The sequence below is a fragment of the Eleginops maclovinus genome, chromosome 3, assembly GCF_036324505.1.
Source record: "Eleginops maclovinus isolate JMC-PN-2008 ecotype Puerto Natales chromosome 3, JC_Emac_rtc_rv5, whole genome shotgun sequence".
NCBI lineage: Eukaryota > Metazoa > Chordata > Actinopteri > Perciformes > Eleginopidae > Eleginops > Eleginops maclovinus.
This window is the reverse complement of record NC_086351.1, coordinates 4,733,148-4,750,090: the sequence shown is the minus strand read 5'-3', so window position 1 is coordinate 4,750,090 and position 16,943 is coordinate 4,733,148. Positions and strand designations below refer to the sequence as shown.

General features: G+C 39.3%; 2 protein-coding genes across 7 annotated transcripts in view; one reads left to right on the top strand and one right to left on the bottom strand.

Moving 5' to 3' along the window:
- The first annotated feature begins 2,728 nt into the window (after window positions 1-2,728).
- On the top strand, window positions 2,729-16,577 carry cblc (Cbl proto-oncogene C, E3 ubiquitin protein ligase). 6 transcript variants are annotated; one of them, XM_063879739.1, is made up of 13 exons: window positions 2,729-2,936; window positions 3,151-3,921; window positions 7,979-8,125; window positions 8,211-8,367; window positions 9,108-9,229; window positions 9,744-9,881; window positions 9,967-10,054; window positions 10,233-10,364; window positions 12,738-12,935; window positions 13,318-13,470; window positions 14,162-14,217; window positions 14,527-14,585; window positions 15,127-16,577. In XM_063879739.1, exons 2-13 carry the CDS (start codon window positions 3,545-3,547, stop codon window positions 15,258-15,260), a joined length of 1,761 nt encoding a protein of 586 aa, XP_063735809.1. In that variant the 5' UTR covers window positions 2,729-2,936; window positions 3,151-3,544; the 3' UTR covers window positions 15,261-16,577. The 6 variants fall into 6 exon arrangements, with proteins under 6 accessions (XP_063735809.1, XP_063735808.1, XP_063735810.1 ...); XM_063879738.1 differs by having other exon boundaries at window positions 2,730-2,936; window positions 12,741-12,935; window positions 14,159-14,217; XM_063879740.1 differs by having other exon boundaries at window positions 2,732-2,936; window positions 14,530-14,585.
- The window catches only part of LOC134861681 (transmembrane protease serine 9-like), a 31,690-nt gene continuing 30,531 nt past the window's right edge, over window positions 15,785-16,943 (bottom strand). Inside the window, exons 30-31 of the mRNA XM_063879088.1 lie at window positions 16,178-16,314; window positions 15,785-16,091 (exon numbers count right to left, since the gene is read on the bottom strand). Coding sequence (XP_063735158.1) covers window positions 15,939-16,091; window positions 16,178-16,314 — 290 coding nt within the window. The 3' untranslated portion in view covers window positions 15,785-15,938. The remainder of the gene's footprint in view (window positions 16,092-16,177; window positions 16,315-16,943) is intronic.

Here is a 16,943-nt window from a genome sequence, read left to right as displayed (position 1 = left end):
GTGTCATTTGTTGCCTCAGGCTGTCCATGTCACCTGTATTTAGACTGAAAGTTAACCCTGCAGCCTCTAAAGCAAAGATAAGGATAACAAATGGGGAAGTCACAAAGAAGATGTCCTCTAACTGAGTAGTTGATACCATGTAACTGCTGCCCTGCCTGTGTAAGTACCCAAAACATGTATACTAACCAACACATCACACCTCATCTCTTAGTTTTTAATCTTATCCTACCCCACCCTCAGCCCGGGGTCTTATTACCAGGGTCAATTTGGGACTTTCCTCTTTCCACTGAAGTGTGGAACTGGCACGGAAAGTCAAACTTGATGTTTAAAGTCCCTAAAACACCCTGACACTACACAAACACACTCTGCAGCTGTCAAGGCACTCAACCATTATGTTATCTAATTGCAAAAGGTATTATTTATGAAAAACAAAGGCCCGCCTCTTTAACGGCCAGTCTCAGCCTGAACACACACACTATCAGAACCTGTTGCTTAATGAATGAGACATTAGCTCGAATCAATGCTCTGCAAGAACCCACCCATAGAAAGAGAAAAAACAGTTATCTTTACTATTTAGGGGTTCAGTTTGCTGAGACACAGCAGCAGGATGAATGCAGAGAGGAGCCCTGCTCAGCACATCACCAGGACGGAGCTGCCATCCATGGAGGACCTCTACACCCAGCGGTGTAGGAAGAAGGCCGGTAGGATATTAAAGGACCCCTATCACCCCAGCAACAATCTGTTCTGTCTGCTGTCGTCTGGCAGACGGTACCGCAGCATCTGGACCAAGACCACCAGACTCAGAGACAGTTTTATACCACAGGCTATAAGACTGCTGAACTCCTGAGCTCTGTGAATGTCTACTCACATCTGTTTATAGTACACATATCTATATATTATACATATCTGCCATAAATATCTTTTTATACGTAATATATGCATCAGTCTATACCTCCTCATACAACAGTGTAAAGTATTTGAATACTCTCAATGTATTCCACATATGTATATATTTCACATCCTCAAATCTTTAGTGTTGTTACTGTAAATATTCTTCTCTCTTTTTGCACTATTTTATTTATCTTATTTGCACCATGAATGTTGAGTTGTTGGAGGAGCATGGGACATAAGATTTTCATTGCTAACATATACACTGTATATGCTGTGCATATGACCAATAAAACCTTGAAATCTTAGTGGCACCTATCAGGAGATAACATGAGGCCCTCTTGTGGCAGAAGAGCAGAGGTGCAACTACACTTGAACTGAGCATTTAAAAACACACCTCCAAAGAATGAACATTTTAAAGATTTAAAAACTAAAGGACTTTTCTGTAGAATATCTACTAAGCTCTTTTGTTAAGTCATTATATTTATAGTATGTCTAAAGCATATATGCTCTTTTGTTAAGGCACTTTAAGATGGAAACAGACATTTAAATGTGTAAAATAAACTGATTTAAGTGACTACACTAAACTGAGTGAGTGCCTCCCTCTTGTGGATGTTGAAGCAGAGGTTGTCAGTCTATATACAAATATTTGCATTTAAAACAAGTTTGAGTTTTGTATCAAATATAGTTTTGACTGGCTTCTTATTTAAGTGACTTTCTTCAAAGTGAGGTGGATACACATCACTAATGCTCATGCAACTGCACCGAATGACTAATGGAACAAAATGAAATTAGTTTTAACGAGAAATGTATACAGCTAATCATTCAGGCAAGCAAGCTGTGCTCTGGCTGTACATCATAGACCGTATAAACTGTACGCTGACTCAGCTACCCCTAATGTTTTAATTTGATTTGTCATGTTGTTGGAGCACTTGCAGCGATTGTATGAAAGTGCTCTACAAATTAATGTTATTACTGTTAGAGCATGCCTCAGCAGGCTAACAGCTAATACTTTCACATGTGTTACCATTTTTATGCAGTTTGGTATTTTAGCATGCTTACTAACTCTGTGATTTCCCATGTGTAAATCAACAGTTTTAGATCATTGGTGAATTGTTCTACTTTTTTTGCCCCAAGAATGACCACATTTCCTCGTTACGGCTCTTTAAATGTGACAATTTGCAACTATGTTATGTTTCCTATCATTGCAAATGGGATATTTTTGGAATTTGTAGATACAATAGCATGCTAACATTTGCTAGACACTACACACAAAGTGGCTACAATCAAGACTGATGGGTATATCAGAAGTTCTTTGGGTAGATGACCACAAAAAAAACCACATTTTGTAAAAGTAAACATTTTGACCTGATGATGGCGATAAAGGAAGAGAAGTGATTCACCAAAATAATAACTAATGTGTCCCCCTCATTCTGAGTTATTAGGGTTCTTCCTCTCGCTGCATTCAATCAAACAGTTTAAGCCAAAATAGTCAATGTACTGATAAAGCATTTTATGCAGCAATAAATATGGTGATATGCCAAATGAATCCTTCAAATGACACAGTAAACATCGCTCCCTGCCAGTAGTCAGGTGAAGACGATTCTTCCTGTTGTTGTTGACCTTTAAGTCTGTCCTTTGTTTTGATTGCAGGCATCCTGTTGGTTACTAAGTCTACCTGGATACTAAGTATATCTCAGATCTATCTCAGAACACTGCTTTCATGTTCAATTTTGAGATCACTCCTCTCTGTACTTACCACTCCCATCTCTCTCTCTTGCTCTTTCTTCTTGCTTTCCTGCTCAAGCAACAGAGCAAAGAAAGTAAACCTGTTTGGCTGGCTGCAACCAGGAAACCATTCAAAGAGTGCATCAAGAACAGAGAGAATGAGAGCGAAAGGGGGGGGGGTGTGACATCAAGAAAGTGAGACAAAGAAAAAGCAGCAAAGTTTCAGCCAATGACAGAGGAAATGTTTCCGCTGTGTTGTGAGTAGATGTGTCTGTTCTGTTGACCCTGACATTGTGGGAGCGCTCTGCGCACAAATACTGGTAAGTGTACTAGATAGAGGGAGAGACTGAGAATGTGTGAGGGTGGTGGTAGTTAGGATGGTAATTATTGGTAGAACGGTTGAGTATCAGTGTCACTCCCTTCCTTTGTAGTCAGTTCACTTTTTTATGCTTGGCCTACTGTTGATGTTGTATACAATTTTTAAAAAGCAGCCTCTGTTTATCAGGCCTTGTATTTTGTTGTGTTTTTCTGAAGCTCTGGCAGTGGAGAAAGACTCTCGAATGGTCTATTTCTGGAGGAAAAGCTAAGATACAAGTGAAGTGATGATTTTAGAGATGCTGTAATTGCGCGGGCTAGCGGTACCATGTAATGCTATTGGATAATTTGATGGATCGAAGATGGATGCTGTTTGAGGAGGCTAAGATGTCTGCTTATCAAAAGAAGCTGGGAAATCACACAAATCACCGTAAGGACATTAAATACCAGCAGAGACACTAAAACACTAGAGTCTGGATGATAGCTGCTCCTGTTTTTGCTCTTAAACACATTCAAAAGAGAGCTTTAAAAGGAGGGACATTATTATTTATTGTCAAACCTCCTTTCATGGAGACAGACTGACATTTAAGGTTGATCACTTCACAACGGAGGAATGATGGCGGCAGCAGGTTCTGCAGACTCCCTGAGCCACAAATCTATCTCCCAGACCCCTACAAGTGGAGACAGGCGGCTGGTGGACAAGGCCCTAAAAAGACTTAATAAACTTGGCGAACTGTGCACTAACCCCCGACTGGGCCTGAGGAACAGTCCCCCATACCTGCCAGAGCTGGTGTCAGAGACAACGTCACTGCTCGAACAGGTCTGGGAGCCCTACAGAGGCTCCCGGGTGCAGGGCAGCCATGCACCCCGAGGAGACGAGGCCAAGTACCTAAGGGTCCACGTTCGAAACCTGCTGGATAAGACGGACAGGGCTCTGCTGCTGTTCAAAGAGGGACGGGAGAAGATGTTTGAGGACACGTCCAGCTGCAGGTAAGAGCAGCTGACATCTACACAGAAGAAAGACAGTGTTATTTAGGGTCATATGAATCCTTTAACCAAAAGTGTAATTTAATCGTTCATTGCTTTTTGCTTTGTTCTTTGTTATAGATTTAAATAAGTCAATCAATCAATCAATCATTTCATGAGAGGCTGTCACATGTTTCTTATAATGATGTACAATTCAAAGAAAAAACAGCTTGATGGAACAATAATCAGCTAGTATTTTCACAATCAATTAATCCTTTCAGTGATTTATTTTATAGAAAAAGCCAACAGGTGCTGCTTCTAGTTTTTGTAAATGCTATAATGGTCTTGTTTTCTGTGTTTTCATTTAATTTAATACATTTGTTTTTAGGTATCTTGTTCATAAATGGACAATAAATAAGTGTCACATTATTTCTGGACACTTGTTTATTCGTATTTGAAAAGGGACAATGCACATTATTAGCTTTACATGCGACAGAGTTAGACAAGAGGCCGTAGACTTAGCGATTACTTGATTAATTTAATAAATGATCTCCATATTCATATAAAGTAATATTCATAATGAAAAAAAATGTAGGCTACAAACTTGAATAGACTTTGTATTCTCTTTGTATTTCAAGGTTCAGTCACCCAAATTAAAATATCCCAAAAAAATGTGGACGCCAGTTTGGATAAAACCAGTGATCTTAGCATTAAGATAAAATTCAACACACATCTGGATTTGTTATTGGACTATCTGGATTATGACGAGAAACAGGGAAACTTTTCTTTTGAATTTAAAAATGTCACTGAGCACGGCCAAGCACCACTCGAGGTAACTGGACATTTGAGGACGGCCTCGTGTATTGGTCGCCATTTATCTACTGCCTAACTTAACCATGTTCTCAAACAGAAAACATCATCTTTTTTTTAGATGTATTCCTCTGTCTGACCAGATGTTGATGTAAGATTTAAGACCAATAAACTAACATTTGGGTCAGAAATAGTTCATACATCCTTCAAATCTTTATCAGGGACCATGGGAACAGGGCTTTGGCTCTTTTTTGCTCGTGGTCTTTAATAGGTATGAGAATCCAGGAATAGCCTTCTTTATTTGCTCGACTAAAAGATTCATAAGTTAATACTTGGCAGTTACAATAGAGGCTGTGACCCCTCCTTAAATACTGAGTCAAACAAACTTGTATAACCGCTCCACACCGTCGATTGAAGATGTAATATAATAAAGTAACTCCCCCGTTCCCACATGAAAAATATAGACTTTATTATGTGCCAGAAGAGAAGTTTTCTGTTTGGCCAAAGGGGATATTTTGGAACAGCTTAAAAAGAGTGACTTCTTTATTTAAGGTTTGTGCTGCATCTGCTGCTCCTGTTCAGACTACTAATAACGGCAGTGGAAAAAGAGCCAAACCTGAATCTTTGTGATGCTAATGTACGGAAACTTGGCAAAAGCAACATCGGTTTGTGACCAGTTTGAGAGGAAGGCAGCCGGGCTTGAACAGTCTTTTCTGTTTGTGTCCATACAGTAGTATCAACAAGGTATATCCTATGCTAATACTTCTAAGTAAAGGACCTCTCTTTTCTACTTTGTACTCAGATAAAGACATGCTGGTCTGTCTGTCTGTCCGTCCGTCCGTCTGTCTGTCTGTCTGTCTGTCTGTCTGTCTGTCTGTCTGTCTGTCTGTCTGTCTGTCTGTCTGTCTGTCTGTCTGTCCACCCATCCATCTATCTATTTTATTATCTTTATTGCGTCATTGTGCACACACAAGACAACAGATGGCCTTTTACCACAGCAAGGTCTGCATGAGCAGTCATGTGGCAAATTCCCGTTGTGTTATGTGTAATGTGGCTTTGATATCACGGCAAGTTGAGTAAATATCTAAATAAATTCAAAGCACCCTACTTGAACTTTCTTCAGCATGTCATGGCACAGATTCGGGCAATATGTTAATGTTAAAAGAGAACTGAGATTAGCCTGATGGTGGAGGCGACAGAGACAGACAGTGGAAGGTTTGAGCGGCTGGTTGACTTGTCGGTGACACACTGATGGCTTTGACATCATCTGACTGAAACTTCTGAAACACATGCAAATACGCAAACTCCGTTCCACATAGAGCTTTAACTTTAAGCAAAAAACCCCACAAATGTACATCAGTCTATTCATTAATAAACCAATGTATGTAACTATGAGGGATACAACGTGTATTCTTAAAATGTACATTTAAATACAAAAGATTAACCTTCTTTTGCCCTTTAGAGCATTTAATTGTGGGGTTATTTTTAATGTTTCATTAGGATTAAATATGTTACTCATCGTGGTCAGGGCGTGGTTTTGTCACTGCAATTAAAATGTGTGGAAATTAACAAAAAAACAAAAGATCCCCGTAGACATTGGATGGCGTTGGAGCGATATATTGATTTGTTATCAAATGGTTAATATATCTTTTCCTGCTGTTTTGTTTCTAGTAACTACACTATTATTTAGTGCAATTATTTAAGTTAATTAAAGTAATTTGTATGCTTTTATTTTGGAGGTGCTTTTGGGAACTGTCATTTGTGGCACCGGATGAGCAGATGTTTTTTTTAACCAGGGAACACATTGGAAACGTTGTACTTTGGATGATATTGGATCATCAAATACATCGTGTCTGGACTTGGATCATTCATGCGTACACTTTAGTTCCTAGTGCCTCAGTGGCAGTTATATTTTTGGTTAGCTTTTCAGTTTTATTTTGATTATGATTATGGCCGCTACAATTAGGATGCAGATTTTTCTATTACAAAATATGAGCTTGAATTTGAGGGTCACTCAGACATGGCATGATGTTCTTGGTGTTGAAGTTTTGAATCCATTTTTTCTCATCATATCATATTGTGTAGGTCTGAAAATAGACAAATAGACCGTTCCTGGAGTACGAATGTTTTACAAAACTATTTTTATTTAGGTTGAGATTCTTCTGAAAAGACTTCTATTGGCTGCAGGTAGAGAGCTCGACTTAAAGCAGAATATTTCCCAAGATGCATTTAAATTAATTACAAAAGTGCAGATATGGTGGGATGAACATGAGAAGTTGGGCTCCAATTCAGTGGATGCGATTGACTTGCTTTGTTATATCAGGTATCAGAATATTTCCTTTACTTTCTACATTTTTAACTGCATTTTTATTTGGTATTATTTAAGTTTGAGTATTTAAAATTGAGTTGAAATCAAGAAAATAGACAGTGCATTTAAGAAAAGTACACCATGTATTTAACTTGTTTGTTTGATTACAGCAATGTAAAATATAGTGGTGGCTCGACATCTCTCCTGAAATGTAATGTTTGCATAATAAAAAAGTGTTAATACTATTATTAAAGTGCATAAAATCAACTTTAAATATAATATGCATGATATTTTTGCATTAATTCAGTTTTAAATGAGAGACTGTTTTGCAGACAGATGTGTGTAAAGTGTATTTTTAAAAGAAAAAATGTCAAAAAATGACCAAAAACATTTAGAAATTACCCTGCAAATATCTAGAAAGAGAGTACAGGACATTTTTTTAAAGAAATGAAACTTTGACCACAGGAACATTCCGTGGTATATACAGACAAGCATGCTGCAGAGCATCCTGTTTGCTAGCTGGACTACCTGTTGAATGTGTTGAATGTGTTTATCTGTGGAAAGTATCAGCAGCGTTAGATTTCCCTCAAAAGAAGCAGCACAGTATCTAGTGTTTAACAGTTAGAGCTACAGTATGTTCCCTGTCCGACACCTTTAACTTTACACACCCAAACATGTCAAGTCTGCAAAGGGCACAACTGAACTTTAGAGTAGTGGCACTTTATAAAAAATATATCTGCAGATATGTCCTCATTCTGAATCTTAATCCTAGTACCAGGACTTTGACGCTTGTATATGCAAGACTATTAAAAGACAGTGTATGAGATATGGGTTATACGTTTCAGAAAATGTGTTAGTGCTACTTATAAGTGAGCATAAGAGGAAACGTTGACATTTCCAAGCAAAGCCTATTTCTATTTCTCACTATGTAACTGAAAGTCTGGTTTTGTTTTTCTTTCTCAGGAGGAACTTGACCAAACTGTCCTTGCTGTTCAGTCACATGCTCTGGGAGCTGAGGGCCATGTTTCCAGGGGGCAGTTTTCAGGGTGACACCTACAGGGTGACTAAGCCAGAGGCAAAGAAGTTTTGGATACGCTCATTCGGAAACAAGTGAGTATGGGGTATTATCCCAACAAGAAAACCTTTTATTGTGTTTCCATTTCTTGCTTCACGTTATCTGTGTGTTCTGGTGCAGGTGTTTAGTGCAGTGGAATAGTTTCAAAGAGCAGCTGCAGAGTGTGCATGCATTTGAGGAAGGGATGGAGTCCATGGCTCTGAAATCAACTATAGATCTCACCTGTAATGACTACATCTCTGTGTTTGAGTTCGACATCTTCACCAGACTGTTTCAGGTAAGGTGAAATATTCCAAAAGTCCTAAACTGATCATTTAGAAGGGCCTTATTATGTTGTTGGTGTTTTCCTTTTCCTGCAGTGTGTTGTATAGGTTTTATTGCATGTATAGTGTCTGCGAAGGCTAAAATCCAAAAGTTCCTTTGCATTGGGAAACATGTTTTGAACATTAAAGCATGTAAACATGTCACAGTATAGGCACAAAACACAAATATACAGCTGGAAATGAGAATAATAGGACCCCTTAAAAATGAATAGTAGATTTTGGTAAATATGCTCGTAGATTTCTTGCCAAAAGTTAGATAAGAACATGATCTCCCTCATATTTGTTGACAGAATATGAAAATATAGCTGGTGCGCTTAGCTTAGAGGAAATTGCTAGTGTTACTCTGTCGTAAGATAAATCAACCTGCTGGCACCTCATCAGCGAAGTGGTGTCAAGATTGCTGAGTCATATTCAGAACTTTCCATAAGCGTAATTGTCTCTTTCAAACTAAAATTGTATTTAAAGGTTTTTTTAAATACAATTTATGGTCCCCCACTGTTTCCTGTTTTTATGCTAAGCTAATGCAGCTGGCTGCTAGTTGCAGCTTCATATTGAGTGACCAGACAGTGGATTGATACCCTCATATCTACAGCAACTCTTGGCAAGACAGACATTAAGTGTATTTTACCAGAATGTTAAACTACTCATAGAAAGATCAAACATAATGAACGTCCTCTTCTCCTTTCATTTTTAGCCGTGGAGATCACTTTTAAGGAACTGGAACCAGCTAGCAGTGACTCATCCCGGCTACATGGCCTTCCTCACCTATGACCAGGTGATCGCTCGTCTGGAACACTACCTGCACAGACCTGGGAGGTGAGGACCAGCACAGCAAAAAACACTGACTGATGGTCTTCCCACAAAACCTAAATGATGTCTAATAGCTATAGCTCAACACTCAAAATATTACAGAGGATTCATGTCAGTTGTTAGAAATAAGCTCCAAAGCAACATTGAACCAAATCACTACATATTTAAGTCTCTGGAAAGAAGCTATATGTTAATTGTTTTTTAATGTATGTATATTTTCTTATTGAGTTTTAAGCAGTTGTTTCTCAGCGCAATCAAGTCAAACTATCCAGCTTTCTGTCTGAGACAAACATGTTGTCCTTATATTGTTTTAAGTACAGCTGCATACCAATAAGCATGGCCAAAGCTGCTTTAAAGGGGGACACATAGGATTGTATATTATTTACTTAGTTCACAGTTTATGAAGGTAGGCACTTCAGATACCATGCACAAGCACAGAAAAAGAGACTTAAAATAATGTTAAATGATTTAATGTCTACATGTGAACAAGTGGGATTAACAGGATCTCTTTCCCTCCTAGCTTTATCTTCCGCCTGAGCTGCACAAGAATGGGTCAGTGGGCTATTGGCCATGTGACCAGTGAAGGGAGCATCATTCAGACCATCCCCCAGAATACACCTCTCTACCAGGCACTCATTCAGGGCTTCAAGGAAGGATGGTTAGAGCGAAAACACACACACAGCTCTCTGGTTTATTTTTGTCTTTGTCCGTCTCCTAAGTGCTGTGTGTTTGTGTGCCGGCAGCTACCTGTACCCAGATGGCCGTGATGTGAACCCTGACCTGACGAGCTTGTGCGAACCGACCCAGAAGGGCAAAGTCAAAGTTTCAGAAGTAAGTGGATGCACTTCATACCTCTTTACCCATTCATCAAACTGTCAACAACAACAACAACAACAACCCAAGGCTTTAACCGAGACAAACACATAGATCGTATCCTGAGATGCTCTCTTATTATTTTGTCTTGTATTTCATGTCTACACATCTCAAACGTTACACTATCGCCCGACAGGAGCAGTATGAGATTTACTGTGACATGGGCAGCACCTTCCAGCTGTGTAAGATCTGCACCGAGCGGGATAAGGACACTCGTATCCAGCCCTGTGGACATCTCCTGTGCCAACCCTGCCTCACAGGCTGGCAGGTATGAACCCCCTTCCACTTACTCATTTATTTTACTGGAGTAATTTACAGCCCGGGAACACTCCTGCTGTTGACAGAGGGTGCATGGGAAGATTCCATTGTAGCTGAAGTAATTTGAAAAAATAGAATTGATTTGATTTAAAGAATAACCACAGATGTTGACGTTAATTAAGTGTACTATGTCAACAAATTTCATGATACTTTATTAGGAAGGTTGGAACCAATAATATTATAACTTAATACAGTGATGTGCAATTTGTTAACATAATCAATTTCAGGTGTTAAACTATTCGTGAGCACAGACGTTTAAACAGCTTAAGGTTAATGGTAGAATTATACATTTTAAAGTTTCATGTGTTGAGTCTGTTCAGTTATATATGCTATGTTTATACGTTATTTAGGAGTAGTAGGTTCGTCGATTACAGTGTTTTTGAACTAATTCTATGTTTTGTATTGTGTCATCTATAGATAATACCTTCCTACCTTCCTATTTTTAATATGTATTATATATTATATTTACATGCTGCTCTGACAAAACAAATCCCAATTTGGGGTCTAATCTAATCTAATCTACTCCTGCAGGTAGTATAAGCAGTATGATTTCTGACCATAATTGTTATAAATCTGAAAAGAAGAATCAATAAGAGGTACAAAGGTTCCTCTGAAGTGAACGTACCTCAGACCCAAAAGGTTGAGAACCACTGTCCTACTTCAGAGAATTTAAAAACACCTGCTAACACTGAGAGAGGTGGAGAGGGTTAGGTTTTTATGGGAACTGTGGTCTAAGTTCAGTGGAGAGAAACAGTCGGGGTTGATTAAACAAGGTTTATTTCTGTTTGCCGATTTATATATCAGCACTTTGGGTTGCTGGTTGTAGTCTAACCATACAGAAAGAATTCTGGTTATTTGAATGTGGTTTGGGGTTAATGACAGAAGTCGACATGCGTGATTTTCACAACCTCTGTTGTGTAAGATAACCCTCACACTGTGCAAAACCTTCCTCAATTAAAGAAAAACTAATTAAATGAGCCTTGGATATGTTTGTTTCTCCTTGGAGCTATGACTCCTTCATAATGACGTTCAAACACTCCTATATCCAACTTTAGTTTTTGCACTTGCATCAGTCAGCCTTATTGACACTAGGCAACACTTTCAGAAATATTCCGTACAGCTGTGCTTGTGAATTAAGTCACAAATGCATCCAGAAATGTGTCAACTCTCCAGTTTTGCGAACCCAGAGATAGAGATGTGGACTCCACATTTTAAACCAATTCATTGTATAAGCTATAACTTTAGCAACGACAAAACACAGACCATGGTTTAATAGTTGAAATGAAAAGAGCTGTGGAAATGAAACCATTAGTATCAATAATAGACGCCATTTATATGTAAACTGACAACTTTAAAATTATGAACAGGCATCTTATGGTGGTGTTTCAATGAAATCAATTAGCTTTAACCATATTTGATGGCACACAAATCCAAGAATATGCACTTTCCTTTACAGACTGTCTACTTCCTACTCTGTCTTTTAATCACAGAGTGACGTTGAAGCCATCCAGTTATAATTAAAGATTTCCATGCTCTTCTAATATTAGCTTCAGCCTACCCTCCCATCTGTTCTGGAGGTGCTTAAGTCTTTGCAAAAGTGCAGAGCAGCATGTCCTGACATTTGGCAGAGGACTTCCTGTGTGAGCACCGACTCACATCCTCCTCAAACTGTGTTGGTCACATACACTTTGAGATACACAAGGCTGAAAGGGGAAAGAGACAAACGGGCAGGCAAGAAAAGAAAATGAGATATGCTTCGTTGATGTCAGACCACAATGGAAAAGTTGTAAGACTAGATTGTGGTCAACCAAACTTCCTCATCAACGGAACATTTATAACAATACAAAGACCTTCAAAGGCAGTCAGACTCTGAAGTTACTAACAGTCAAACTCTTATACTGAAAGGCATCTGCACACATTTGCAGCTGATTATGAATAGCTGCCAAAAGAGTATTAAAGTAGTGTGACCTAACAAATAAGAAATAAGCCAAGTAACATTTGCAGGTGCAAAATTAGATACGGGGAACAATCTGAGAAATCTGCATTTGCAAAGAAGTGACAGGAATAAATGCAGAATGTAAAATGTCATAAAACCTCGAAAGGCACAAAGGCGGTGTGCTAAAGTGTCACAATGGTTCACCTTGATCTCGTTTACATTTGTGTAAAACCGCAATGTACACAGTCAGTTGAAACTGGTATTTTCCACCTCCTTTGTCTTTTGAAAAACTGGTGGCTTTACTCTTTGAAAAGACGCAGAGCTCTTTTGACAATGGCTCTACATTCATTTACTGTTTCCAATCCTCTGCCCATGACCTAACTCTAGCAGAAATCGGCTGGCCAGACCTGCCCATACTGTCGCTGCGACATCAGAGGAACAGAGTCCATACTCGTTGAGCCCTACCTACCAGGCAGCGGTCAGTGGGAGGAGGAGGAGGAGGAGCAGGGTGAGGACGACCAGGATGAGGAGGAGGACCATGAGGACATTGAACTGGTGTTAAAGGAAATGGCTGCCCTGAGGAAGGTATTGTGCTTTGGGGGGGTTTCTCCTTTGCTGTTGTGTTTTATTGTGCATGTCAATGGTCTGCAAATCCCAAAGTTCCTTCCAGAGGTAGTTTCTCTCCCACACACTTGTACGTAATAGGCTAAGGGGGGGTGGGACATCGCTTAGCGGTTGACCAATCACAGCAGAGCCAGCCAGCTAACCAATCAGAGCAGACTGGGCTCAGGTTTCAGACAGCGGGTGAAAACAGGTGCTGCAGCACAGGCAGTATGAGAAACATAAAGCAAGCTAAAGTCATTTAGTAGCCATGCTAACTTAAAATTGCAACATAAATCCTCATTCTGTCCTCTGAAATATCAAACGATTAACTCATTCACTGACTGCCAACATTTTCTGTTAACAGTTCTCAAGTTTGGATTACCAAGTGCCCAGGTCCAATCTCTGCGTTCCACCTCTGCCCCCTAAAAACTTCAGCACCCCACGCTCTCCATCTCCCTCCTGCCATCCGCGGACCTCAGAAACCCCGTATCCGGACCAACACTCCCACTCAAGTTCAGTAAGTTCCCACAAACACTCAAGCTATTTGCATATTGCTGCTGTTGCTGGTAATTCTTCACAGTTTGATGATGTGAAACGTTAAATTCCTCTCTTCCTCTGAGAAACATTCTGATCAATGTTAATTTATGTAAAGTATTGCAAACCCCTCACCAACTGTGGTGTGAATATGTGTAGTGTCCAGAGGTGGAAGTAACACCTTGCAGGAACTCCTCTTACTGTAACCAAGACTTGTTATGCGTACTCCCTTTCCTGCAGTGAGTTATAACTTTTGTGCATGGTAATTGTCTGCAAAGGTTAAAACCCCAAAGTTCCCACATTACCGTGTTACACTCATGCTCCGTTTTAGCCAGCGCTCCAACACATTGTACATGATAGGCTAAGCGGTGGGACATCTCTTAGTAGTCACAACAGAGCCGGCCAGCTAACCAATCAGAGCAGACTGGGCTCTGGTTTCAGACAGAGGGTGAAAAGAGGTGCTGCAGCACAGGCAGTATGAGAAAAATAAAGAACTTTTTGAACATTAAAGCATGGAGACATGTCCCAGAAGAGGCAAAATACAAATATGAACCTGAAAAGGAGCATTAAAGATGGTCTGTAATTTGAATTGCATTAAATATGTTATAATAAATGTTGTACCAGTAGTAGCTGATGCCTGCGTTGTCTTTGTGTCATGTTTCCTCTCTCAGCAGGCTCACAGTGGAAGTGGAGCAGGAAGAAGATACAAACAAGAGAAGACGAAAAATAGGTGAGACAAAAAGTTTAGGGTTAATAAAAGGGGGCACATACAAAGCATACTTAATGTAAACCAAAAGCCTTCAGGAGACTCATTTTGTGCATGCAGCCAAAACCTCTTCTGATACTGAGATAGGGATCTTCAGATTGTAGCTTTATCTACAGCTTCTGGTAAAATCTCGTCCAATTATTTATGAGGGAATCAGCGTTGCTTAATGATTTTGCATTTGACATTGTGGTTGTCATGCCTTTGTTAGATTGATATTGCATTATGTTTATTTTTAAATATACATATTTCTGATTAGTATTGTTCTGTTTTAAGCAGTGCCGAATTCCTCACGGAAGCAAAGTCTGCATCTTCCTCTCAGAGGGCTACCGAAAGTAAGTTATGGCATTATATAACCGTGTGTTGTACATACAGTCTTTGAAACCATTGGATTATTCTCCAAAGATTTAAAATGTCATGATAAGTCTATGCTTCCCAAATTATTTCTGGCATGCTTCCCTTTTACAGAACTACACATAAATGTCAAGCCTTCCCTTATGCACAAAATCACTTTATAACACTTTCTTTTTTCTCTTTCATGTCTTATACTGTATATCATGCAAATTCCTATTATCTTCACTCTCAAAAGTCTGTACATAATGTGTTTTACTTATTAGTGAATATCGCTAGCTTGTATCTTATTAACCTTGCCCCAAATACATCCTTTTAATAAACTCTTTTATTGCAGACATTTTGGATGAAAACACACATACATGAGAGCTCCAGCTATAATTGCAATGCAATGCAGCAATTAGTTATATTTTGAGTGAAACTTTTGCTAGTCACGCAATCTAGAAGTTCGTATCTATTTAAAAAATATGTGTGAGTACTTTAAAGTTGAGTCAGACTCTAAGTATGAACTGTTTTTGTGTGTAGGTGGAGCAGTGTGGCTCAGACCCTCCAGCCCAGTCAAACAGAGACAAAGACCCAAAGAGAGGGAGGGACGGAGAGCGGGGCTCAGACAAGACAAATGTGACTTTGAAGACATGACCAGAAGAATGTCGTCCTGACAGACGAGCACTTCAAGATAAAGACTCTAAAGTAAAGCGAGAAATACCTGAAAATCAGCCCACTAAAAATAGTCTCTGGATTTTGGCTGTAATGATCATGTGCATGAGTGGGTGGGACTGACAGGAAGATTTCGCACTGAGGCCTCCTACTGATCAATAATTACACTGCCATCATCTCAGCAGGAGGTCTAGCACTTACTCTTTATAATGAAAGCATTTTATGAGCCTCCCTTATATAATGGAAAGGATTGAAATGCTTGACATTATACTTATAACCCTTATGAAAAATGAAGGGGGCTATCACAGAGGGGTAAATTTAAGAACAATAGAAATGTGCTACCTCACTGTTTAACCCATGCCATGAATAACAGCTTATACAGCCTCTATATCAAAGCGATATAGCGCCATAAAACTGTCTTAAATGGTATTAAATCAAATACATAAACCTGTACCTAACACATGCTTTAGCTTATAAGTGATTGGTGTGTGTTTTGACATTATAGACAAGAACAGACAAAAGCAAAGTGAATCCCAAGTGATTTTATTTAGTTTTCTACGTTCTGGCACATGTGTGTTTAGAGTCTTGATAGGCACCAGAGAGAAGGCTCTGGGCGGTGAATGGAAATAGGATTGAGGGGAACCAGTGGGAGAAGTGAAGCAAATAAACTGGCGATTTCTTTAAGGGTTGGTTGCCAGGACTTCTTCAATCCAGGAGAGGAACTCACACACTTTGACGTAGACTCCGGGGTAGTTTGGCTCGGCACATCCCTGACCCCATGACACCAGGCCTTGCACCTCTCCAGCACACACCAGAGGGCTGCCAGAGTCACCCTGGTGATATAACAAAGAGTGTGTGAGAGTGTGATTTATTCTTCCCCACACACACACAGCTAAGAAGAAGTTACTGTAAGACTCACATTGCATGCGTCTCTGCCTCCGTCCATGAATCCGGCACACACCATCCTGGGGGAGATCATGCCAGGATAGCTGCTCTCACAGACCTGCTGGTCCACTATGGGCACGTCCAAACACTGCAGGAGGTTGGGCATGTACACTGCAACACACACAACAGAGGATGTCAAAGAAACCTCTTTATAATAATAATTGTATACGGAAAGGCTGTCAGATACATAGTAGTGGAGTAAAAAATCTAGTGAAGTAGAAGTTTAAAATAACATTGCAAATACTTAGCTAACGTACAAGTACCTAAAGATTGTACTTAAGTATTGGAGTAAATGCACTTGGTTTAGGCAGATTACCTTAAATTACATTGCTTTGGATTGTTGCAACAATAATAAACATACATTTTGAATTAAACCATTGTATTTGTCCACTCCCTTGTTGATAAGAGGACTAAAAACTATCCCTTTAAGGTACATTAAAAACAGATAAAAAGGTTGCAATTAATGCGAGCTAACTATGGAAATCATTTGATTAATCGCAATTAAATACTTTAATTGATCGACAGCCCCAATATAACCTAAAGTATATAATAGGTCAGAAATATATTCCTTCAATTAAAACAATTATATTAATTTCCTAAATCAGCTATCAGGAAGCTCAGCTGTTTTGTCTTTGTACAGGTAACACATTCAAGACTTTAGGGACTATTTTTTGCCGTGGATTGATACACATTTGTCCCTATGAGTATCTTCATTGGTGGAGGGATCTGCCGGGTAAACT

Coding starts and splice junctions, on each gene's coding strand:
- cblc (XM_063879734.1), top strand. CDS start 3,545: ATGATGGCGGCAGCAGGTTCTGCAGACTCCCTGAGCCACAAATCTATC. Junction 3,922..7,978: donor GAGGACACGTCCAGCTGCAG/GTAAGAGCAGCT, acceptor TTTCTTTCTCAG/GAGGAACTTGACCAAACTGT. Junction 9,230..9,743: donor TACCTGCACAGACCTGGGAG/GTGAGGACCAGC, acceptor TTTCCCTCCTAG/CTTTATCTTCCGCCTGAGCT.